The following is a 25,483-nucleotide window of genomic DNA, read 5'->3' on the forward strand; positions in this document are numbered from 1 at the left end:
AATTATTGAAAGGGCACGTACTATGTAGCCTATTCGTGTGACAACGTAGCCTATACGCTTTTTAATTTCTTGTCCTATCGCCACAGACCACATGCGCGGTCGTCGCGGCCCACCAAAGGTGCGCGGACCACAGTTTGGGAAACCCTGGTTTAAAGTATTTCTTTGTGATCTTGACTCCACAAAAACTACAAGCTTTTTGTACATTTTTTCCAGTTGCGTTATGCGTGTCTAGATCACGTCGTGCGTCTACCATGTGAGGGCATCTTATAAATGAAGCTATATCCGACTAGGCCTACTAGGTGTACTGTTAGCTTATTTGATGCCATTGGGTTCCATTTGATACTATTCGGTATTTATTAATTTTCCTACGAGTGTTATTGCGTTCCATTCGATATTTTGTAATTCTCCTACGACTTACATTCGGTTCCATTGGGTTGCTTTCGGTCCATTAGATTTTTACTAATTTTCTTACAAGTTTTATTTGGTTCCATTCCATACTTTTAAAAGTAAACCAGCTTTAGTTTTGGTGACACTCGTTGGCATTCGATCCCTTTCGCCCATTCGGAACTTTTCGGATTAGAACCACCTGTTGGTAAGTTAACCGTGTAAGATCTCCGAAAGTAAAATGGCTATAGCCCAGTCACGAGTGATTCTCTAACTTTTTCAACTAGCAACTATATTTGCCTTCTTATAATAATTAATTAGAAATCTCATAAATTTTTTAATCGGGAAAAAAACTTGAATCAATACTGTACAAATATACCTTTGTCATAATTTTTCGTTTCTTGCTGACATTTTTTATGCCGATTATCATAAATTTATTTTTGTTTGCCTGAGGCCCAACGACAAATAATCATGTTTAGTTTTGATTTTTCAGAAAAAAAAATATATTAATAAATAATAACATTATTTTTTCTCATAAATACAAGAACAGAAAATTTGCTTACCACGAGACCCGAAAACATAGAGATGCACACAATCATAATGCACGGAACAACGACAACCGATATTAATATTTATATTTAATCACGGCGATTTTTCTACTTGAATTTTAAAGTTGTACAGGTGTTACATACGACACAAAAGCGTTTGTTTTTGCACTTACGTATTGTTAAAACAGGAAAACATAGTTTTGGGGCATGGCCCTGGATTTTTTTGTGCGATTAGACTGATTTTTTTGCACGATTTCGATCGAGAAAACTGATATTTTAAAGATTTAATTGTTTCAAAACGTCACGTTTTGAAGAAATTTGTGACCTTCTTGAACTATTATGGCCCCCCTCAAACAATAATCTTTTATAATAATATTTATAAATAACAACCCCAGTCCCCACGATCCGCTGCTTAATAGGGTACACTTGAAATATTTTCTTGAAGTGCTTCTCACTTAAAAGTAATTTTATTCACCGTAAAATACTACCCATAAAAAAAACAAAAGCGCAACATTAAAGTAAAATATTTCAAAGCAGGTTATGTTAATATTGTGAGAAATAATTTGATGGAATATGTTTTGCACGAGGAATATAATACTTGTACATTGTGCAAACGTTTTATGCCCTTAACGATGCGACGTTGTTGTTCGTCGTTTTAAAATAATCAGGTAAAATGGCGATTTCAGAATCTGGGGGAAGACGTTCACATGCTGCTTTGTATTTTCTTCCAAATTCTTGAGCCTAAAAAAACGAAATTATAAAACAGTATGTTGCGAAATGTTATGTGAACAAAGCGTATAGAACAGCCTTTCTTAACCTGGGGTGAATTAGCTTTCAATCAAAATATATATTTCATGCTGACTGGATATAAAAATTGTGCCATCTGTAGGTAGCCTTTCCCTAGTTCAGATTAACTGCTTATTCGAACCTAGCCTAGTAGCCTATTTACTATTGATTTTATCGTTTTAGTGTCGGTAATGTCATGCTTCACTAATTGATAATTGTTTTAATTTATTGGCAACATCCTCATATTTTAGTTACTTTATTGTTACGTAATTTGCTGCTTGAATTCATTAGCTTCTTCGGCAGCCACGGCATATATTTAGGTAACTTGTATGCGAGCAGGCAGCGTGTTTTAAACAGTTTAGTCCTAGAAAGTTAATCGATAGCGGGTTTTAAATGCTTATTAATTACAATTATTGTTCCAAAAACAAAATGCAAAATGCTAAAAATAGATAAAGCGGAATATTGATTTATGTGTCATTAATAAATGTGTGTAGCGAAATTGGGGTGATGTTATTGGTGTGTGACTTTGGCTTGTTGGTAGCATATATTTCATTCGCTTTAATTTCAACAAATGCATTTCATCGTGTATTTTCTTAAAAGTTAAAATGTTTGTCTATATAAACTAGATAAATTAATATATCTTTTTACAAGCTCGAATTGGTGTGCGCATTCGACACAAATTTTATCTAAGTATATTTAAAGTTTTAAACTCGATTAAGTTACGTGTTAAAAGACGTGATTTCCAACGTAGTATTTAACGGTTGATTTGATATTAACCCTTTACTAGTGTAAAACCGTGGTTAAAAAGAGAGGGAGAGAATAACAGACTACATGTGGCAGACAGAATGTCGTCAGTATATCGCATTTTTGAAATGCGAACGATGGCCAACTCAGAAATTGCAACAGTGAATGCTAAGAATGTAACGAAAAAAGTTAGAAACCACTTATCTAGATTTTGGTAACCCTCAATGTTTTAAACCATAAATTGCTCAGAAACTACTCCACTTACCCTGGAAATATCGTCAACAATGAAGTAAAGCATGTACAATGTATGACATATTTTTGAGATTGTTTCAAAGTTCGGTTTGGAAGATTGTTCGCAAATGTCAAACACGGCATTCAACATCTGAATCGCTTCTGATTCTTGAGCCTTATCTAATTATATCACAACAATAGTTTAAAACAAATAAATGCATATATGTGTTCGGAGACAAACCTATTAAAATTATTTCTTGCGGTTGTTCATTGTTTCCTGGGACAAGAAGACCGGCTGGTGATGGTAATGCAGTTTTCTTGGCAACAGCGTCACTCAAAAACGTGAACCATGCATCAGTAACCTGCGACAAGAATGAAATGCAACCTTGGTTGTGTTTCACATTTTATGACTTTTTTAGTTCTAAATGAAGACGTTATTGACTCAGCTTATTTATTTCCGCTACACCAAAACATTAGCGGCTTTGATGGCCAGCATATCTTTGTGTTTTATTATTAATCAATTTTATGGGCGCTTTTAAATACAATATTTCTGAGCAAGCAAAATATAAAAAGGTGTTTTAAAATTTTTGATGTCTGATAATATCAGACTGAACCGATACTGACACCAGGGAGTAGTATTGGTAGTTATTTTATGCTTGGGTGGTATCAGCGCTAATCTTACACCAAATTAATTTGTGAACTCTAGCCATGTTTTACGGTTCAACACGAAATTTTCTACTTTCAAAGGCAATTTTTTAGGAACATTGCAATAAAAATCAATATTAAATAAGCTTGCTAAGACAAAAGCAAATTGCTGCCTAGTGTCCTGAAAAGTATTACCATTGCGCTTATCAAAATTTTGAATAACTTTGCTTATAAGACTACAGAAATTACGTAAAAAGAACATGAGCCAAGGCGATATATTTGGATATCGAATAAAACTTTTTAAGAGATTAAAATTTGAAGTAGGGTCATAATCGGACTGGCGACTCACTGCATGACCACATTTAACGCAAGAACCATTAATTTTCAACAACCTTAATAGGACTTTGTAATCACACTTTGTTTATATACAATTTAGAGACTTAAGTTAAAAACCTGATAGTACAAGGAATCTGCAATATCCATCTTGTTTTGTCGAAAAAATACATTTGCCATATGAAAATATCCACCAGCTGTCAGAATGTGTTTAGTTCCCCAAAACGAACTAGCATGGTATATCTGTTACAACAGGATTAAAATGATATAATTTCTGTGTGCATCAGTTTATATGTACAAAAATACAGCCTGAATATCAATTTTGGGCTCATCATAACAGGCTCCGTATAACGTAATAAGAAAAGTATGAAATAAAATATTGTTGTGTTGTTTATTTTAACAGCAGAATACTTTAGCAAAGCTAATGATTCAGATCAGACACTATTAAAAGATCTTAAAATAAATATATATACATATTTTGCCATTTTTCCCCATATATATTTTTTTTCTGTTAATGTATGTCCCTAATACTTATACTGTTGCGTTTGTTTATTCAGATAGCTAATGATGCCTTTGCTGGCGAAATATATATATATATATATATATCCAGAAATTCAAAAAGGGGGTGGGACGTAGTAAGATCATTCGCGCGAAGCGCGAAAAATTTTCTAGCGTTTACGGTCGACCAAACATCAAGCGTTTACGGTCGACCAAACAAAAGACGAAAAACGGCGTTTTGCTTTTGATTTTGGTTTCGCATTAGCTCAAGACGCGTGACCCAATTACATTTAAAAACACGCAGCTTCGGACGGTGAGTAAAACTCCGACAAAAACGAACAAAAAACGATAATGTCACTTACGAAAAGGGGGGGGGGTCCGAACCCCCACCCCCCCCCCCTGGATACGTCACTGTATATATCTTTTAAGATCATTTAATACTGTCTGACCTGAATAGCTAGCTTCGCTAGAGTACTGCTGTTACTGATCAGGAAATAAGCTTGACATTTATCTTGCAAGGGTCAGGGTGATTTCCATTATCATATATTCAAAAATGTAAGTGGTTATAAATTCTTAACATAAAACTATATTTGAATTTGTATCCTAAGGACCAGGCAATTTTTTTTTGATCAACATCCCTATATGTTGATATAATGTAGAAATCAAGGAAACTAGCTACAAATAAAAAGTCAGTTGTTATCAAATTATTTTAGCTGTTTGTGAAAAATGATTTTTAAAATATTCAAATTTAGTTGTAACTCACATCCTCAGCAAGCAAACGTAGAGCATTTTCATGATCCCCTTTGGTAGTATAAAGCATTGCAATGTTGCGGTATAACTTGGACTTAATCCCATCAGTGACATCCAATGCTTTAAGGACAGTCCATTCTGCTTGAGCCAAGTATTCATCAGCCTGAGACAGCTTACCAAGGCCTACAAATAGTAAAGAATAAAATTAGAGCTTTTAAAGTTTAGAGTTTTGTTGAAATTGTTTTACCAATGCTTGCTTCCCCCAGAATAAGATATGATGGTACCAAGTTAACTGAGTTTAGTCCATGAACATCAATACTAAATCTGCAAATTTTATAACATGAATTAAAAAAAGGCATTATTTTATTGCATAAGAGTAAAACAAATAAAAAAAATGCATATATATATATATATATCCATATATATATTGCAAAATGTATTTGTTTACCGCAATGATTGGATTGCTGCTGGTACGGCTTGGTTATGTTTTCCATCAAAGAGCAACTTCTGACCAATAACTCTTGTGAGATCCATCATGCTTTTCTGGCGGTACAACAAATCTTTGCTCCTATATTACATAATTATATAAATAAAAAGTATGAACAATAGAAATACCCAGAATTAGCCAGGAATAGAATATTCACTAACTTAATTCTAACCCGCTGTTGCCAGGTTAAATAGAGTATTTAGAAGTTTAAGTTTAATTGGTAAAGGACTACTGCTGTTTTGTGGCGATGTGGCGCTGGTAGTCCCTTCAATATTTGCTGCTGATTGTCTATGAAAGGGTTAACCTAATTCTTCCTCCCCATCCCCATCATATCAATAAACGCCCCAAAGTAATGCGATAGTGTGGAGTTTGATATCGCCGCTCCTATTGTTCAGCGACAATTTACGCTCGAGAAGTCAACATTGCGTCTGACTCACTGGCTGACACACAAACCTTCTAATTTATACATATAGAATAGATAATAATATGTCCAAAGTTATGACAACATTTTTAAACCTTTTTGTGTTTGAGCCTTTACATATTCTGCTGTTATCAGAATCTTTATATATAATCAAAAGATTATTTTGAATATAAAATATGTAAAACAATTCTAGTCACACATTCAGTTGTTAACTAAGACATGGCCCCTGTGGCCGCCCTGGCTACGCCTATGGTTGGTAATATTGCTAGAAAATTATAGATAATTCTGTTATAATCATAGACACCTTAAATAGAAGGACTAGTAACTCGTACTCTTTAAATAGACATGGTCCCATTATTTTATGTTATTATCTGATATGAACGTCTCCAATAACATGGACAGACTACTCGCATTATGCTGTTAACGAATGGTTACATGACACAGGGAGGGTTAAACTCTGACTTCTACAATGCCTAATTAACTATACTAATTAGAACCTTAGGCTCTTGTGTTCTTCTCATTTATATGAGTGAAAGTAAATAAATAAATGATTAAATATTATAATTTTATCTGTTGTTTCGATTCGAGCTTATCACTTAATTTTGGCTATAATTATATATACTTTTTAGTTCTCGATTTACCTAAGTGATCATTATCAAAGTCGAGCTCAATACGACATGAATAAATAATGACCATAATCCAATAGAACGAAATCTCTAGATTTCGTTCTATTACATAATCGGAACAAATATTTTTCAAGGGTCTCTGTTAATAACACACAATGCCTAAGAAATGTAATGTCTATGGTTGTCGAGGCAAGTACAGGGAGGAACCGTACTCCAAAGTGGTATCATTTCCAACTGATGAAGGAGAACGAAACCGCTGGATTGATGCCATGCCAAATGAGCGTTCTAGTTTGCTACAGCTTAAGCAGATCTATGCTTGTGCTAATCATTTTGACTGTGAATATATTTCAGTTAAAGGTGGAAAAAGACCAAGCCAACCAGGGCCATCCATTTTCCCTGGAGTTTTAAAGTCATGCTTAAAGCAGGTCTCCTCAGCACCCAGAACTACAACTGCTTCAGCAGAGGCCACAGCTGAAAAGGAACGATTCCGTACTGAAGGTCTGGATAAGATAGCTGACTTTTCTTCCTTTTGTAATGATATCAAGCAGCATTTCTCAAAGGATCATCTTTTTTGTGATAGTGATGATATTTACATTTCTAAAACTGATGCAAAAGGAAGTTCTGTTACCCAATTTCTACATTTTTAACGCGTGCAATCGTCATTTGGATTTTTGCATCTTAAATGTGCTGAGAAAAATGGAAAGGACATACCTAAAACATATTTTTCCAAAGCTGTTTGTCTGCAAAAGAATAGCCTTCTCAGTAAATGGTCACAGTTAGATAAAATTCTGTCATGCATAACAGAGTGTGAGTTCAAAGATACTGACTATCTAAAAAGTGCTGTAGAGGAATTGAATAGCAGGAGTTGTTCTGATTCGCCTCATTTCCAGTTTTTTTATGCTCAGTTACAGTTACTGCTCACTTCTCCAAAAGGTCAACGTGTTGACAAAAATCTTTATATTCTTGCTGCCGAACTTCATAAAATTTCTCCAGCTGCAATGATACGAAAGTCCGGTTCAGTTGTTTTACCGAGAGTGGAACTGTTGAAAAAACTACTCTCCTGTAGTCTCTATGATGAAAACTTAGAGCAACTTTTCCCAAAGCTTCAACCTCAGCAGTAATTCCTCACCCTTCAAAACCCCCCAAGAAACACCTGAATGAAGGTTCTACCACGTATTTGACACAAATTATGGTGGGACCCAAGTTCCAGATACCGAGCATAGAGGATACCAGTCCTTCTATTTAAGGTGTCCATGGTTATAATACATAATGTTGCTTTGTAAGTATTATTGTATGTTCGCCATAAAACATACAGCAAAATACACTATTTTATAAATCAAATTATATAAGTCTGATACACAAATATACACAATGCCAATCAAACCTTATTTCTCTTTCCTCGGATGAGCTCATAAAAGGCATTGAACCCTTTAACGGAGCTAACAACTGGCACATACTTTCTGTCAATTGAATCCATTCAGGAAGCTGCTCCAGGCCACTTAAATAAAGATAACATATATCTATACTAGAAATATAAAAACTAAGTACAAACGTTTTTTTTTAATTTCTCATTTAGAAAGTTTCTACCTTTCCTTTAAAATGTCCAACAGTTTGAATCCAAGTGTTTGCAGCTGGTTGAACTTTGTATCAATGTCATCTTCTAAGTTAACATTCTTTTTTGACCTAGAAAAACAACTAAATAATTCCAAGCGTTTCTTACATATTGACATTATCCCATTTATAATCACAAAAAAACATTTACTAAAATGTCTTAAAAGAAAATCAGACAGTAGATGTTTAAACAGCATTCTTCAAAACAGTACATATGTTTACAAATATAGTGTTTATGATCTATTAAACAACATGAACGAACAACTGCTAGATGACCGGAAGGTATTTTTACTGAACCTGTGCTACTTCTTTTTGTTCTGTCTTTAATATTTTCTTGTTACACCTAAAAAAATACTTTTACATAAAAACCAACATATTCCTATTATATACATAAAAGTGAATTGCTTGGCTATCCCCTTTTGCAAATATAACCATTGCAAAAATTGGAATAATTACTTTAATCCTAAAGTGTGACTTCAATAAATCAAGTATCCTGTTGCTGATATGTTCATAAATGAAAAGATAACTGTTGATTCCTAATACAAACAAAATCTTTGTTATTCTACAATAAAGGGTGAATAATTCAAATAGGTTTTATATTACCTGTCCTTGGCAATTTTCAGTGCAGTTTGGATTTTTTGTCTACTTCTTTGAAGATCCTCATTTGACTGGTGCCAACTTTTCTCTTTAGATGTGCGGGACATCATGCTACAGTTTCATAGCTGATTATAAAACATCAGTCAGATATGAGGTTATGTCTCTTTACAACATTGATTGTTCGAAAAATTAATAAGAGCTGCCAGAAAAATAAATGTGTAATTGAAAGTGATAATAATTATTCTTACATGTAAACCTCTTAGATTACATTGTAGTAAGTTTAGCTGCAGACTAATATGTTTAGGTTGAAGCGGCACTTCAAGTAGTGTTTTTTTAGCAAAATTGATACACTATAACAAAGCATGTAAAAGGCGCAGTATTAGACATCATTTAAATGTTTTTATGATACTCTAATCAAGTCTAATGCTGCATCTCAACAGCCATCCTTCACTGTACACCCTCCAGTGTTAAGTGAGAGTTGTTAATGTGTGGAGTTTCATGATTTACTTCTATCTATATATTTTGGTTTTGCACGTTTATGCATAGGTTTGTGCAAATTTTTTAATAAAACTGCTAAAGTAATATAAAAACTGAATGGCTGATTACAAGTTCAGATTATTGCAATAACCAGGCCCCCAAATAAATGTAGATTTTTTGCCAAGTTTCGCTGAGAAAATGCAAAAACATTTTGGGATTTGTGTAACTCCTCTATTTTCTAATATGTATTTGACTGTTTTAAGGAATTCTTTTCAGCTTAAAGGTGCCATAACATGGCATGTTGGGCTGTGTTAACTTAATTGTCATACTTTCCAGCAGGGCTGTGGAGTGAGTTAAATAGCTTAAGTTTAACTTAGGACAAAAAATGAATCCGAGTCGAACTCCCAAGTCTAACTCTGGTAAACTTAATGAATCCATCGAGTTCTGAGTTTGGGTCCACCTAGATGGCCTATTCTACCGATTTATGTAACCAAAGCAGGTTGAATATATAGCCATCCAGTCATCCACCAACAATACATGGAAAAAATATTCCACAATATGCTATTTCATCTTAAGAATTTTACACTCCGCAGTCCTGTTTTCTAGACAGCCTTGGGTGGGCATACTATTAGTTAGTGGTTTGTTAAAACTTAAAAATAACATAAAATCCAGCATTACCTATGCTAAATTGAGTTGTAACAAGGCATGTTTAAAGGACAGAGTTTTCATGGTAAATTAAAAAGCATAACCATACTAAATTGAAATAACTGTTATAAGTTTGTTTTGGAACATGTTTGCTACACAAGTTGTATTATCAGATTAGAGTCGGTACCCAATGCCAACTGGTAGTATAAGTGTTTGCCTAATACCAGATTGGAAACTTTGGATATTGCGTGGGGGGATACGTTAATGCAGCTTTAATATGTGCTGCTGGAATAATACTTTTGCTGAAATTTGAGGGCTAGAATAACAGTATTTCTAAAAATTTGCAAGGCTGAAATAAAGTACTATACTGAAAACCGTTAGCCAAACTTCTGGCACTAAGGCAAATTTAGGGCTAATGACATGTAATACATTACCATGGCCTGTTTCCATTTTATCGTTTTTGCTTCTTAGAGGTTTGTAATATGGGATTATGATGGTTTTTATCAAAAATATCAGGTATCAGTGTTGGCAAAAAAAATATCAAATATTCAATATCAAAAATAACTACTGTATATATACTGCAACCGTTGTAAGGGTTTTAGTTATAGCCTTGGAGAAAACAAACATTAAACTTGATATCCCTTTTCAGTTTAAATTTATAAATGTACATGACAAAATTTGTAGCTTAAGTCCTGACTGCATTCCATAATTTGTGGCTGCCAAATATTCACGCCAAATTTGTTTTGGTTTTTTTTTAAATCCTATGGCCAAATAGGACAATATATTTGCCAAATATGATAATCCATTTTGGTAAATTTACTAGGTCGGCGATATTCCAAGCCAAATGATGTAACTGGTGTGATTTTAGACAAGCATTCCATGCCAAAGATCTTTGCAGGAAAGCAGTAAAATGCAATTCCCAGTTTCAATCTAAAATAACTTGGCCTTCTCATATTTGCACGGCAGATTTTTGACAGTTTTTCACATGTCAACATTTTCATAAATTAAAAAATAATATATTTATTGTTTAAATTGAAGCTAAAAAATAACGTTGTGTTGTGTTTTGTTCAAATAAGTGTTCAGCAGAAAAGGAGGCAATCGCGCCCAATTTACATTTTAGAAAGATTAAATGTGTTAAATTGACAAACTAAGTTTATCAAAACAAACCTGAAAACTGTTAAAGTTCTAGGCTACATCATTTACAAATGCGCGGTCAGCATATATTATTAGTTCGCTGTTTTTCCACATTGTGAATACGATATGCACTGTTTGTTGCACATGTCGCAAGCGCGCAATCTAGCACAAATGCACATTGGGCAGATTTGAATTTCAAATCATGTTGATGTGTATAGAAAGACCAACAGTGTTCTGCTCTTTCTTACTTTGTCCGCTCATGCTTGAATATACCTCAAAGAACAACTCGTATTGCAACGATATAACCAAATTACGGCACAATATAATACTTAATATTGAACGATAAACTTATCCACTATTAACTAACTTCGCTGGTGAGTGGGTTGTTGGAGGCAAACTGTCACGATGGTAACATAGAAATCAAATCAAAATTTAGAAACAAATTCGATGGTAACAAAGAGTTTCTGGATTGAATGTTAGACTTAAACAGTTTTTAAACAGTGTTCCTAAACTTTTGGGACATCATTTATCGAAGCTTGCAAGGGCTCTCCGAATAATATGTTTCAAACTTTCAATAGCCACAAATCCCGTGTGATTTCACTGGCCAGTGTTGTAAACAAGTCATTTTGAAATGACTTAAGTGTAAACTTAGTCAAGTCACTTGCAAAATAACTGAAGTTTAAGTTAAGTCTATTACGAAAAATAGCAAGTCACTTTACAACACACGCCTTTAGCTCAAGTTTCGATAAAGGTTTGTTTGGCAATGTAATTGTTTAAATTAGCATCTATAGTACAATGGGAAAAAGTCAAAACGGTTGGACTCCCCGATACAAACGCAATAAAATGATGTTTAGATTTTATGCTGAAAAATTAATATAGTAACTATTTGGACACAGTTTAAAAAAAATACTCTTTTTCAAATAAGTCCAATATATGCGGCAACGGGCCAGTGGCGTTGCAGCCACTTGGCGGTTATGGCTCTGCGCCAGGGGCGACAGGCTGCAAGGGGGCGGCAGGCTGCAAAGTGCACACAGCACGAGAAATGAAGTGCAAAAATAAATAAAAAGTAAAACAGGAAATTATTTATAAAGAGACAGCTAGCACAGTAGTACACCTTAAAAAATTAAAGGATAGAACAACAGCTGAAAAGCTCGAGTTGCTTCTTGCGTGATGTTGGATAGCTGTAGCCTGTACTCCGTCTGTTGTTCAATTCTTAGTAACATTTATTACGTCATAAATCTGTCGTTATAATCAAGATCCATTTTCTCTATCTCAGCAGTAGTTTCTGTAGTCAGACCTCGTGTGCAGTAACGCTGAGATACTGGTGTATTTTATTCTTTTAGCGTAGCTAGATGCAGACTTGGACAACTAGATAATTCTAGTTTTCTAATTCATTAAATTAGCGCAAAATGCTGCTAATTCTAATTCTAATCTAATTTATGAATTGCCTGTTGGCTCTAATTCTAGTTCTAATCTAATTCGGATTTTTACAAAACTGCTACTTTGTCCAATGGCATTTTTATTCACTCAGTTGAAACACAGAATTTCCATTAAAACTCTTTGGTTGGAACGACTTGTATGTAATTTTTGCAGTCTAAAAAGCATAAAAATTAGCACACACATATTTACCATTCACATTCTTAGAAGAATAAATTGCGATTAAATTAAATTGGTGGTATGTGATTCTAGTTCAAATTTAAGGTGAAATTTGTTTTTTTAAGAATTCGGTAGTTCTAATTCTAATCTAATTTGAAAAACCTCAAAACAATATAATTCTAATTCTAATCTAATTTAGAAAAACCAAAATGCTCTAATTTTAATTCTAATCTAATTTTAAAAAGCTGAAATAAATCTAGTTGTCCAAGTCTGGCTAGATGGGGGAAGGCAGACATAGTGTTGAGAGTTGGCTGGCACTATCAGATTCAGTTTAGATAGGGCAGGATAGGTTTTCTGTGCCAGCATCATAATTTTAGCTAGGCGTTTATTTAGGATTTGAGGTAGACTACCGGGGTGTCGGTGCGATCAAAAAATGCACAGAGCTAGAGATTCCAGTTAAGATTGGGGAAAAAAAGAGAATGCCTGGCGAACATGCAGAAGATGCTGGCCTTAGTGTTGTTGGAGAAGTAAGACGATGCATGTTTCAAGCTTTGGGCAGATTTAAACTTGAAGCTGAAACTAGGTTTACCGGCATACACCAATTGAATGATATGTATGGATTTTTGAATCCTCACGCGCTGCTGCAAAGCGATAGTCACAATGGATTTACCAACGCTTTTAAAAGCACTTATGACGACGAGGTGGACTTTTTGGAGTTAGCTGTGGAAATTGACAGATTTAAGAGGCTGGTGCGAAGCAATAAAACCACGTTTGATCGTAATGCAACAGCGTTTGATGTTTTACAGTATGGTTAGCTAAATAATGATTGGACACCATTTATGCTTATGTAACTTTATCTTACCATTGGTGTTTTAATTGCGAGCTGTGAGAGGAGTTTCTCAAAGCTAAAATTGACTATCATATCTATCAATTCTTTCTACAGAAAGAGACTACGGTTCAAATTTCAAAAACGATTTTGAAGATATTATCACTGATTTTGCTTCGGCAAAAGCTCGAAAAGTTTTATTTTTGGCCTTAACGCTGAGACAGTGAGGCTTATTTCTCAAGCAATATAGAACTTCTGAGACGCGGCACATTATTTGTAATTATTTTTATTGAAAAGATTGCTTGAACATGAAACTATTGTAAAATTTGCTGCAGTCTACTTAGGGCGGCATTTTCAACGAAAGCCAGGGGCGGCAGCATATGCTCCTACGCCACTGCAACGGGCACTCTGGAGATTACGACGTAGATTGACTAGATCGAGGTTATAATTAGGTATGTAATTAAGCCTCTCGATTTGGTAGGCCTAGTTTTGGGCAGATCTAGATTAAGATTTGAGGATCTAACTGGGGCTATATGCTAGTGTGAGGCCTATTATTTTTTTAATAAAAAGCCTATTATAATTTATGAGGTCAAAAATTAGCTATGACGTCAAAAATTACGTTATAATTTCATTTAATATTATAACGTCTGCGTCATCGAACGCAGATACTCGCATTAGAAAGAATCTAAAACCATACCTTAGTAAGCTAAATGTTGAATGTACATAACAAACCTTCTGTTTAATGAAAACAGTACTAAACAGAGGTGAATTCAAGTTAGGCTATACGAAAATGCACAAATTTTACTCTCCGTTTTAAGGGAGTCTCCTCAGACCAAAGGTGACGTGCGCATGAGTAGCCTATATGAAATACTAGACGAAATACCCGGCGTTGCCCAGGTGAAATAGAATATTTACCGGTTATTCGTAAAATCTTAGTAAAAGACATAACTAATGGAAACATATTTTTTTAAATATCATAACAAATTTGCTTATGACTAAACGTTTGAACTACGTGTCACTAAATACAAATCATATGTTTCTAAGCCCTAATAATTTTCGATATTTCTTAGTATAAGTACCGTACGTTCACCTTCAGTCGCATATTTTTGCGTTTTGGCTGCAACTGCAGTGACTTTCTCTTTTTTATTCATAAACAACCAACTGCTTAAGCCGTTATTTGTCACGCACCGAAAGGAGCGCAATTGAAAAAAGTGATTGTTTGATCATAATTAATTACTACAGTTTTTGTAACAATGAGTTCAAGTCACAAGTTAGGGAATAATTATATCTGGAAGCATTTTGTTGCCGGAGTGGAGTTTAGAACTTTAGATACAAACGAATCATTGTGCGACGCCCCTGAAAAATTGAATCGACGACGCACCCGGGCGTCGCGACGCACAGTTTCAGAGCCTTTGGTGAACGCTACCAAAACAAATTTAGAAAAAAATCATTAATTTGAAAAAGGATTTTTAATTCTCTTTTTATTCATTTATATGTCTTGCTTGTTCCACATGCTACGTAAATAAAAAAGTTCATCAAAGCTTAAAACGCTTACTTTTTGTCAGTGCAACCAATACGTTTTAGTGTATACTTTGCTTCAAGCTGACAGTTCAAATCAAAGTTCATAGAAATTAGACAAGTTGTGCAACTCAGATTCATGCGCGCTCAAATCAGGGCTGCCACTCCTTGGGATTTTTCCCAAGATCTTGGGATTTCAGCCTAGACCTTGGGATCTGGGGATATCTGTTCCATATCTTGGGAATTTTAATTCATAGCAGGTTGAAATTACAAATACTTTTTTTGCTTGTATTTAAGGACTCATTTCCTAATACGAATAAGGAAATAGCTATTTACCAGCTCGTGGGTTTACTTATGTGACGTAACAGTGCTATTACTTGCTTGTTAGACGAAACTGTTCATTTACTATAGCTTGTGTGACGGCGCTAATTAAACAGACCCAATAGACGATGATAATGAGAGCTATTAGAGGGGTCGACAACCTACCGCCGGAACCGGCCCTCAAATGTAATTCATCCGCCCCGCCGCCTATTTAACAAACTAGACACGAGTCAATTTTACTTTTTGACTATTTTAACTATACGTTAGTGCAAAAAAGTGTCGCGCTTCGCGCGAATGATCTTTGTGCATTCGGTTTGTTTATGCTTTGATGCTGTCTTTTAAACTATAGAACTCAAGGCTGGCTATTGCGTTGCGGACAAACCAAAAACGGATTAAAAAATATCAACATTTTTGCATTTTTGGCAATGTAATGAAAAACTTACAAGAAATTTATAAAAAAAACACGGTTTACCTAAAAAAAAATCAAGCTCGCTTCGCTAGAGGTATAAAGTTATCGCGTTTCTTCGAAGTAGGTTTATTACACTTTTCATTAGTAGTATGTATGGCGAGGTGTGGACTCGAAAAAACAATTTACTGCCTCCTTGAATGCAATCAAACACGTCAATTAAGTGCAAAAAAAAAAATCGAGGCCCGCCTGATTCACAGTTGTTCTAACATTTTAATATCACGCTTCTTCGTCAACTTTGTGTGCGGCCCGCAGAGACCTTTATCAGTTTGGTATTGATCCGCGACTAGAAAAAGGGTTGCCAAAACTTGTGTTAGAGCTTCAATACACATGGGTGCATACCACAAAGTCCGCCACAGTCTCTTATATTTCAGCTTTTTTAATCTTGGGATTTTTTTCCAATTCTTGGGATTTTTAGACATGAAACCTTGGGATAAATTGAAAATCAGAGTGGCAGCCCTGGCTCAAATGTTTCCCAAATCGCCTTAATTTATAATGGGCGCTTATGGGAGCAAAATAGAAAATCGTCGTTTTTAACTTTGTTTGGCAATTTTGTAAATTGTAACGACCCAATATACAAACGCATATGTATAATGAACGGAATTAAGTTGAAAAATGTTACATTTGTGTGTTATATCGCATTAATTTGGTTAGATTAGCGTTCGAACGAAAAGGTAGCAACTATACAGGTTTAGACATTTTGTTAGGTAAGACTCTATTTACCCGGATCACTAAGTAGGTAAATGCATTATTTGGGTTAGGGTGGGTGAAGTATTATAACTAAATAAATAATATTTGACCCACCTACACCCAAACGCTAACTCACACCCTAACCCAAATTTTGTGTGTTAAATGCATAACTGTGGTACGATTAAAGTGTATGCCTACTCCAGTGTGCCAGGCAAATAGCCAATATGTACAGTTTTGGTTATTTACCCGGCTAACAAATTACTTAAATGAGTTAGAAAATTAATCATGAAAATAATGCAATCAAAATTAAAATGGCCAATTATTTTTGTAGTTTTCCTATGAATCGGCAACAAAATGCAAGATATCTTCACTGCATCAAGAGGGTTTTTTAAAAGAAATTATAATTTTACAAAAGAATTGCATTGTTTTTAAGCTACACTGTAAACATGAAAAGTAAACTTCCTTTCTTTAAGTTTGATTTTTATTGTTTATTTACATTCTTGAAAATTCATTTTTAATAAAATTGTGTGTTTATGTGAAATTATAACAAATGTTTGCAATTATTGTGATTTTGTAGTTATTTATAATGATTTGTTTATTTTAGTTGAAGATTAAAACTTGCCAATATAAAAACACAAAGACTGTTAAAAAAACAAACAATTTTTTTAGTTCATTTTATTATAAATTCCATTCTTTCACAAATAGTAAAAACAGTGCACAAAATAAATAACAAAATGCAATCACAAACATACTGAAAAAGGGGAAACCAAATGACTACAGAAGTGGTGTGGTATAAAATCAGTTGCAATAGACATTGTTGACAACAAGCATAGCTGGCAAGGTAAACCCACAAAATAAAAATTAAGCTTGTTGTAGGAGAAATTAACATTGACCTCCGTTGATAAATTGTTTCCTAGTGATAGGGTCTATTTGATCACTTACTTGATGCTTGCTTTGGCCACACCCTTTGCAATTTAGGAGTGTTGTGCTGTGCAAGTTCCACTCTGTTTACACTTTGAAACAAGCTTATACCAATAACTAAATAAGTCTTGTTAGACAGAAAAATAAACTGCAAAGGTTGACTAGGAACAGAAGACACTGTGCGATTAACCTTCAGAGATATGTCGTCCATAAATTCAGTTTTCAAAACTGTTTCATTTTTAGAGAAATTTTGTATAAAAAATATTGTTTCTTTTACCCTATTATCAACTTGTAAATCCATTGGTTTTATAATCCCGCTGTAAAAAGATGAAAAATAAAAGTTTGCTTACAACACACACAAAGCTCTTATCCATTACGGGTAATACTAATTTACGGAATGATGAATGGTCGGAATGGTCGGAACGCTCACTAATTTACGGAATGGTCGGAACGCTCACTAATTTACGGAATGGTCGGAATTGTCGGAATGGAATGAATAGGGCCGAAACTAATTTGATGAATGGTCGGAACGGAATGAACTGTCGGAATAGAATGTATGACGCTGTAGTAGCAGAATGAACTGTCGGAATGAAAAGAACGAAGCTGTAGGAACAGAATGAACTGTTGGAATGAAATGAACGAAGCTGTAGGAACAGAATGAACTGTCGGAATGAGATGAACGAAGCTGTTAGGGTTATGGTTGGGGTTAGGGTTAGGGTTAGGGTTAGGGTTAGGGTTAGGGTTAGGGTTAGGGTTAGGGTTAGGGTTAGGGTTAGGGTTAGGGTTAGGGTTGAACTTTCGGAATGAAATGAACGAAGCTGTAGGAACAGAATCAACTGTCGGAAAGCTTCGTTCATCTCATTCCGACAGTTCATTCTATCCCGACAGTTCATTATGTTCCTACAGCTTCGTTCATTCCATACCGTCAGTTCATTCTATTCCGACAGTTCATTCTGTTCCTACAGCTTCGTTCATTTCATTCCGACAGTTCATTCTGCTACTACAGCGTCATAAATTCTATTCCGACAGTTCATTCTATTCCGACAGTTCATTCCGTTCCGACCATTCCGACCATTCCGTAAATTAGTGAGCGTTCCGACTATTCCGACCATTCATCATTCTGTAAATTAGTGTTACCCTCCATTGCCAAACTAATAATTACAATCTATTCCAATGGACAGCACTGCCTTTTAATGTATCAGGTCTCCTTAATGCAGGCTTTAAATAGGAACAGTTACTTGAAAATTTAAATTCTTGTGTGCATGGTTAACCAAAGTATTGCATCAGGGTTGGTAGCCGAGGTCGCATATACGGGCGTTTATGTCGCATATACGGGCGCTTGTAGGTCGCATATACGGGCGGAGATGTCGCATATACGGGCGTTCGCATAATGTCGCATATACGGGCGAATTTCTCTACCGAACATACTGTGTGGTTTAAGGCGTCAAAACGGCGTTCGAATAAATTTTAGTTGGTCATTATAAGGTGTTTGTGTTGCCTGACAGTTATGACGTCATATTATGTCTTCATAATTACGCCACACTAATCTAGTGGTGTAGTAAATTACCATACTGTAATACTGACGGTCCTAACGATTCTTGCTAACAAAATACAGCAGCTGCCAATTAACACACTCAAAATACATTTGTATTGGATAAATAAAAAATATAAACAAAACTATAAAACAAGACTATAAATTAGCAAACGGTTTATATAAGGTTATTTTGTTACATCATACATTCGATTTTTGTTCTGGTAATGTATTTCACATTTTGCTTGATTTCTTGTCGGTTAGCTGACCGTCATAAAATATGGATTTGTCTCCATGGTAAATTTCGATATACAGCGAGCCAATCCAAAATTTGGCAGCAAAATCGTATAATCTTTTATTTAAAGAAAACAATTACTAAACAACTACAGTAAAACGTAAAATAAAATACCGCGAAATCCAAAAAAGAACGCAACGATATTGCAATAATAATAGTATACTCACTTGCGGGAGGCTATTTGTATGTTTAAAACAACAGATAAGTAAATGAAAAATAAATAACAGGCGTAGTATATATCAAACTAGATTTTTTCATTAAACACAGTGTTTCTACTGAGGACCGCGACTGATGTGACAAGAAGGATTAGGAACATAAAAAATGAATTTATTTAATTTTAAGTTAAAAAAATTATTCGAACGCCGTTTTGACGCCTTAAACCACACAGTATGTTCGGTAGAGAAATTCGCCCGTATATGCGACATTATGCGAACGCCCGTATATGCGACATCTCCCCTCGTATATGCGACCAACAACCGCCCGTATATGCGACATAAACGCCCGTATATGCGACCTCGGCTACCAACCCCTCTCAAGTATTGAGGACGACAAATCATGATCCTGACACATCACGCTAATATCGACTATATTTCGGCCATTTTTAGGAAAATTATATTTATTTTGATCTAAAATGTTTAGTTTGATTAGTATTAAGTATTGCCACTCATCCAAATGTTTTTAATTGGTCAAAATCGTTAATAAATTGCGATTTTTTGCTTTTCCGGCATAAGCGTCTATTGCAATTTGGGAAACAAGATGGCGTCCATGTCGCTATAACTAAGAGCGAGTTAGCTGCGCAACTTGTGATTTCTATAGAGACTTTGGTTCAAATAGTTGTACCTTGAGTTAAATATCAGGAAGGAAGGAAGCTGATCCATGGCTCAGTAGTTATTCTATTGCTGAATAGCTACAACTATACAATATAGGTAAGACAGTTACAATATAGGCGAGACAGAGTTTGAAATGTCGGAATGTTCGATAGCATGTTGCACATTGCGATATACAGCATTTTAAGCAACAATCAGACTTTCTTATAGTCTGATTTCATCCGGATTCCGTTATACCATATAGCTGAGCGTCTTGGACCTAATTTGATTTTTTGACTTACCTTTTAAAAGAAGTATATCAGAATAAGTAACCCCAATATCAGACAAGTATCCATAGCAAGATCTATCTTATAATATGATATGGGCATATGTGCAGTGTTTTTTTTTATATAGCTTATACAATAATTGTAAGCTTATGCTGTTATTTCGCATCCACCATTTATTGGCACTCTCAGATAAAATGTCTAGAAAATATTATCAAGGTAAGGCTATTTTCAGGGCTTGTCCTTTGTCACAAACTTTTAGGATAGATATCCTAAAGTTGCTTTTCTTTGATGGCAAACCTAAAACTCGTACAGCAAAAGCTTTAGATGGTATCCTACCTAAATGTATAAGTACAAAGCATGAATTACGGTTCCTCTCCTGGAATGTTTCGCAGGAAATTCCCGGGATTTCCTGCGAATTAACGATCCCGAATCCCGGGAAATGTTTTCTAATCCTGGTTATGTGGTGACCTAGGGATTGCTAGGTTTTTATTAACTGAATTTTAACTAAACATTACCTGCAACTAGGGATGTTCAAAGTAGAATCCCAAGGTATTCTAGAATATTAGGTTTCGAATCTAGAATAACGAATCCAGAATAGCGAATCCTAGTATATTTTTATGAAATTATCTAACCTTGGTTTTGTTTGGGGAAGGGATTAATTTTAATCTACCCCACAGGGCCTACAATCACAGCAATAAATCGCCCAAACAATTTGCTAACATGTGTACATTATAATAAAAAAATCTCCCATATGTTTAACATTCTTGACAACTGTCATTTGAAGCGATTCTGTTAACTGTATTATGTCAACTGTCCAGGTTGTTGCCAAAACTTATATTTTTGCCAATAGTGAGTACAATGAAACACTGCACACAGAAGTCTTAAGCAATTCGGTCCTGTTTTTGAAAGCATTGTTGGGTTTTAGTGCTTCTTTTTTGACTAACATGATCTATGCAGTCAAATAATTTACTGCAAAGAATACAAAGTTACTATTGACATAACGAATTCTTGATAATTACGCTGTGCATAACTGCATAACCTCGCTGAATATTGGCCTAAAGTGGACCTTAAGTAACCCTATAGCACATTTTGTAGACGGCCAGCACGTTTTACAACATAATATTACTTTTGCAACTTAACACGTTTAGGGAATTTGCGAACTCCACACCAGACATTACACGTTAGTCACTCGCCCAATAATGCTTGATTGACACATAATTATTAGACAAACGTTATCGCGAGACGCGGTAATTGGTCGCCCGAAAAAACGCTGACACTGCACTATGAGGTTACATTTAAAGCAAGCACTATAAATTGGTCACCGCAGCGACAGGCCAACTTACCACACGCGTTTGTATAATTAGGCGCGACAATCGGCGGTAAAACATTAAATTATATCGGTTCCAATTACCCGAAATAAACGGCAGAATTGGATTCGATATTCTACTTTAAATACCCCTACCTGCAACACAACATGTCACAAATAAACATAGCGTAATAAATAACATAGAATAAGGTACATGGCACAAATTTACCACATTTTTCTTTTCCGCTCTAAATAATGAAAGTACACTGTACACCCAACAAAAAGCATCGTTTCATTAAACAATTTTAAGGGTTCATTTTTCCAATCCCCAAACCGAGAAGGGGGTTTCTGAATTCTGGATGAACGCCTCACTTGCAAACCAGTAGGCGAAGCAGGTGGAAACGCATAAGGAGATGGTGAAGTAGGAGGTAACTCATCTGTACGATGAGCCAAATCTTCTACCGATGATCTGTCCAATACAGATTCTGGTGTAGTAACTGTAGATGGCCTAGTAGTATGGGGAGGCGAATTGGTAGAAATTGGGACTCAATTTTCAAGAGACTCGCCAAAGGATTCTGCATCTGGCAGTGGAGGGACTTCATGGTCTTCAGGGCAAGGAGCTAAATCCTGCACAGACACTGTCGATTCACGCCCCCCTGGAAGCCGAATATGTGCAAAACTTTGATTGGATTCCAGCAAGTCTAACTCATCAATTAAGGGATGTCCTTTATTTCGCACAAAACATCTCATCAAAACTTTTCCAGGCTGGAGCAGCCATGATGGTAATGATCTTCCCAGCATAGTTCTTCGTCCGAAGTTTAAGAAAAGATCTTACGGAATGAAGGGCCTCCACCAAGATTTCTTCCCATCTGTCTTCTCCCAGACCCCTGTCCTTTAAAAGGAACCGTTCGCCATATGGTTTGGTTCACTCTTTTACATTGGCTGTTACCAGTAGGATGATAGGGAGTAGTCCGACTTGGTACCACTCCTCTATCGGTCAAAAACTTTTAAAATTCACCAGAAGCAAAGGCTGTGCCCCGGTCACTGTGGACGAAAGAGGGTAGACCAAAAAGAGCAAAAAGCGGAGTTAGCGAAGCTATGACGGTTTTGGTAGTCATGTCAGAACAGGGAATTGCAAAAGGAAAACGGGAAAACTCATCCACCACAAAGAGAATGTAATGTCTTCTACCCCTGACAGGTCCTTTAAAATCAATGCTAATTCTTTCCCATGGAGCAGAAGCTTTGATTAAAGACTCATTAGACTTGCGGTGAAAACGAGGTTTTACTTCGGCACAAACTTTACATTCTGCACATGTTTGCCGAACCTCATTAATAGAGTAAGGTAAGTTGCGCGCTTTTATAAAATGAAGTAGGCGTGTTACCCCAGGGTGCCCCAATTGCCTATGGATTTGGACTAGTCCAGCATTTCCCATGAAACATAGAGAAGAAATTCTTGAAAGGGCATCAGGAGCAGTGTTTAGTTTACCAGGACGGTGGTGAACGCGATTTGAAAAGGCCCCCAGTTCAGCTCGCCACAGCTGGAACTTAGCATTTTTAATTTTACCTGGGCGCACAGGATCAAACATATAAGAAAGAGCACGCTGGTCAGTCAATAATGTAAAGGTGTTACCATGCAAGAAATGACTCCATTTTCTCGTAGCCTCCATAATAGCTGTAGCCTCCTTCTCCACGATACGGCAGTTGAGTTCGCTTTTTGTAAAGGTCCGTGAGTAAAAAGCGACAGGGCGACCACATTGGTTCAGAGTAGCGGCCAGTGCAAATTGGGAGGCATCACACTCCACAGTAAAGGGTTGACAAGGATCAATATTTTTCAGACAGGCGGAAGCCAAACTTTTCTAAGCTCTGCAAAAAAAGCTCTGCAAAAGCCATAGCTTGTGGTTTAGCCAATGGGAGAGCCTTTTCCTGAATGGCTTTGACAAGGGGTCGAACCTTATCTGAAAACTGATGAACCCAACAGGCATAGTATGCAAATAGACCCACAGCGCGTCGGAGTTCAGCAAGTGTTTGAGGCACAGGCATGTCCAAGAGTGGCTTCAACCGCTCAGGATCATGCTGGATTTTACCAGGTATCCCAACAGTTGAATTTCCTTCTTTGCAATATGTGACTTTTCTTCGTTGAAGGTGAGGCCTTCCTTCCCGGCAGCATGTAATAGGGCTTCAGGATTTCTGTCATGTTCCTCCTGTGAGTTTCCCACCACAGTTACATTGTCCAGGTAGGCAAACGTTTTTCTTAACCTATATTTTGAAATGATTGCATCTATTAGTCTTTGAAAAACAGATACTCCGTTGGTCAGTCCAAAAGGCAGTCTTTCATACTGATATAGTCGACCATCGGCCTCAAAAGCGGTAAAAGGTCTATTTTCTTTATGCAGGAGAATCTGATGATAGGCAGAGCGCAAATCAAGCGTGCTAAAGAGTTTACCTTTAGCAACAGCATTTACTTGATCATCTATCCTGGGTAGCGGATATGCATCTAGAAGTGTAAAGCGATTCACAGTTTGAGAGTAATCAATGACCAATCGACGGCGGTGATTACCACTCTTTGCAACCAAAACTTGTGCACGCCAAGGACTTCTTGAAAGTTCAATAATCTCCTCTTCTAGAAGTTTTAAAACTTCCTTACGGATAAAAGATTGGTCATCAGCTGAATACCGACGTGATTTTACAGCAATAGGTCTGAATCCCCTTTCTAGATCTTTAAAGAGTCTAAATGGTTTCACATTGGCTGCAGCCACGCTACAAGTGCTATTATTTGGGTAAGTAGGGAAAATGTTAAGAAGAGGATGAGGACCCTTAAAATGAAAGAACGCCCCTTTATGAAGGCCGAGAAATGATTGTCCCAGAATAACTTCAGCACATAACTCATCAACCACCTCAAATGTCAGAGAATAGCAGGATTTATTTAGCCACAATGCCGTACAAGTAGTGCCAATTACCTCAGCTGAAGCCTTTCGTGAAGCCATACCTACTTTGGATCTTTGCCCAGAAACAGGTAAGTGATGTTCCTGACATACTCGACTATCCAAGTAACATCCAGTTGCTCTAGAATCCACCAAAGCGTTTAGCATCCTGGCAGCAAGGGAGACTTTAATAAGTGCAGGATATAAACCTAAAGGTGGATCAGGGTGCCCATTCATCATATATTTGAAAGAATTTGTGATCCCTTCTTTCTTATTCTTGACAAGTACTTTTTAGCATAGTGACCTTTGCGACCACAGGAGTTACAAGTGGCTTCTCTAGCTGGACAAGAGGAGCGGCCTACAGGATGCTAAGAACCTCCACAGTAGAAACAATCTTTCTTAGCTATTGCAAAAACAGTGGACTCAGGAGTCTCTGAGGCTGCAATGGTCACATTTGTAGTTTCCTTAATAAAGGTCACGGCCTCATTCCTTGCTCGTTCTAACACCAAAGCTTTATCGAAGGCTTCTTTACAGGTAACCTTATTTTTCTCAAGAAGTCTTTGTCGGATGTCGGGGGCTACCATGCCACTAATAAAGTAGTCGCGAACCATTTCTTGTCGATAAGTATCTGCATCGACATCCTGAAAATAACAGGATTTAGAAAGCTCATGCAAAGCATACATGAAATCAGTTAGGTTCTCATCCGGTTTCTGTTTTCTCACCATCAATAAATGACTAGCTACTGTGATGTTATTTTCTTTCAGAAAAACTTTGTTAAGAGTCTCTTTAGCAGATTGAAAGGTTTCACAGGATTCTACATAGGAGTAGAGTTTGTGCGATATGCCATTGACAAGGAGGTCTAATTTTTCTTCTGATGATAAAGTAATAACACCACCTGTTTCTTGGCTGGTTCCACTCCGATGGCTATTTTGTGTTTTCTCAATGGCTCGAATAAAACCATCAAATGAACGCCACCAATGTTTATACATTTTAATGGCCTCTGGGTCATTAGGATCAAGTTCCAGACGGTCTGGCCTCATCAGTCTCTCCATGGTGATTGGTAAAGCGCAAGGTCAATGTTA

The 25,483-nt window shown here is 36.1% G+C and overlaps 2 protein-coding genes across 2 annotated transcripts; both read right to left on the bottom strand.

Annotated features, from left to right (window-relative positions):
- Positions 1-838: 838 nt before the first annotated feature.
- LOC146148678 (zinc finger MYND domain-containing protein 12-like) lies at positions 839-8,856 on the bottom strand. Its single transcript, XM_083386854.1, has 10 exons — positions 8,668-8,856; positions 8,041-8,136; positions 7,838-7,951; positions 5,368-5,487; positions 5,167-5,243; positions 4,933-5,102; positions 3,792-3,914; positions 2,935-3,055; positions 2,728-2,873; positions 839-1,673 (listed from the first exon to the last, which is right to left on the bottom strand). Exons 1-10 carry the CDS (start codon positions 8,769-8,771, stop codon positions 1,551-1,553), a joined length of 1,194 nt encoding a protein of 397 aa, XP_083242980.1. The 5' UTR covers positions 8,772-8,856; the 3' UTR covers positions 839-1,550.
- A 14,678-nt stretch (positions 8,857-23,534) lies between these two features.
- On the bottom strand, positions 23,535-25,453 carry LOC146148679 (uncharacterized). The gene is made up of 2 exons (XM_083388088.1): positions 24,778-25,453; positions 23,535-23,974 (listed from the first exon to the last, which is right to left on the bottom strand). The coding sequence occupies exons 1-2, from the start codon at positions 25,451-25,453 to the stop codon at positions 23,535-23,537; spliced, it is 1,116 nt and encodes a 371-aa protein (XP_083244214.1).
- Between the last annotated feature and the right edge of the window lie 30 nt (positions 25,454-25,483).

Source organism: Ascidiella aspersa, chromosome 4 (genome assembly GCF_963924565.1).
Source record: "Ascidiella aspersa chromosome 4, kaAscAspe10.2, whole genome shotgun sequence".
NCBI lineage: Eukaryota > Metazoa > Chordata > Ascidiacea > Phlebobranchia > Ascidiidae > Ascidiella > Ascidiella aspersa.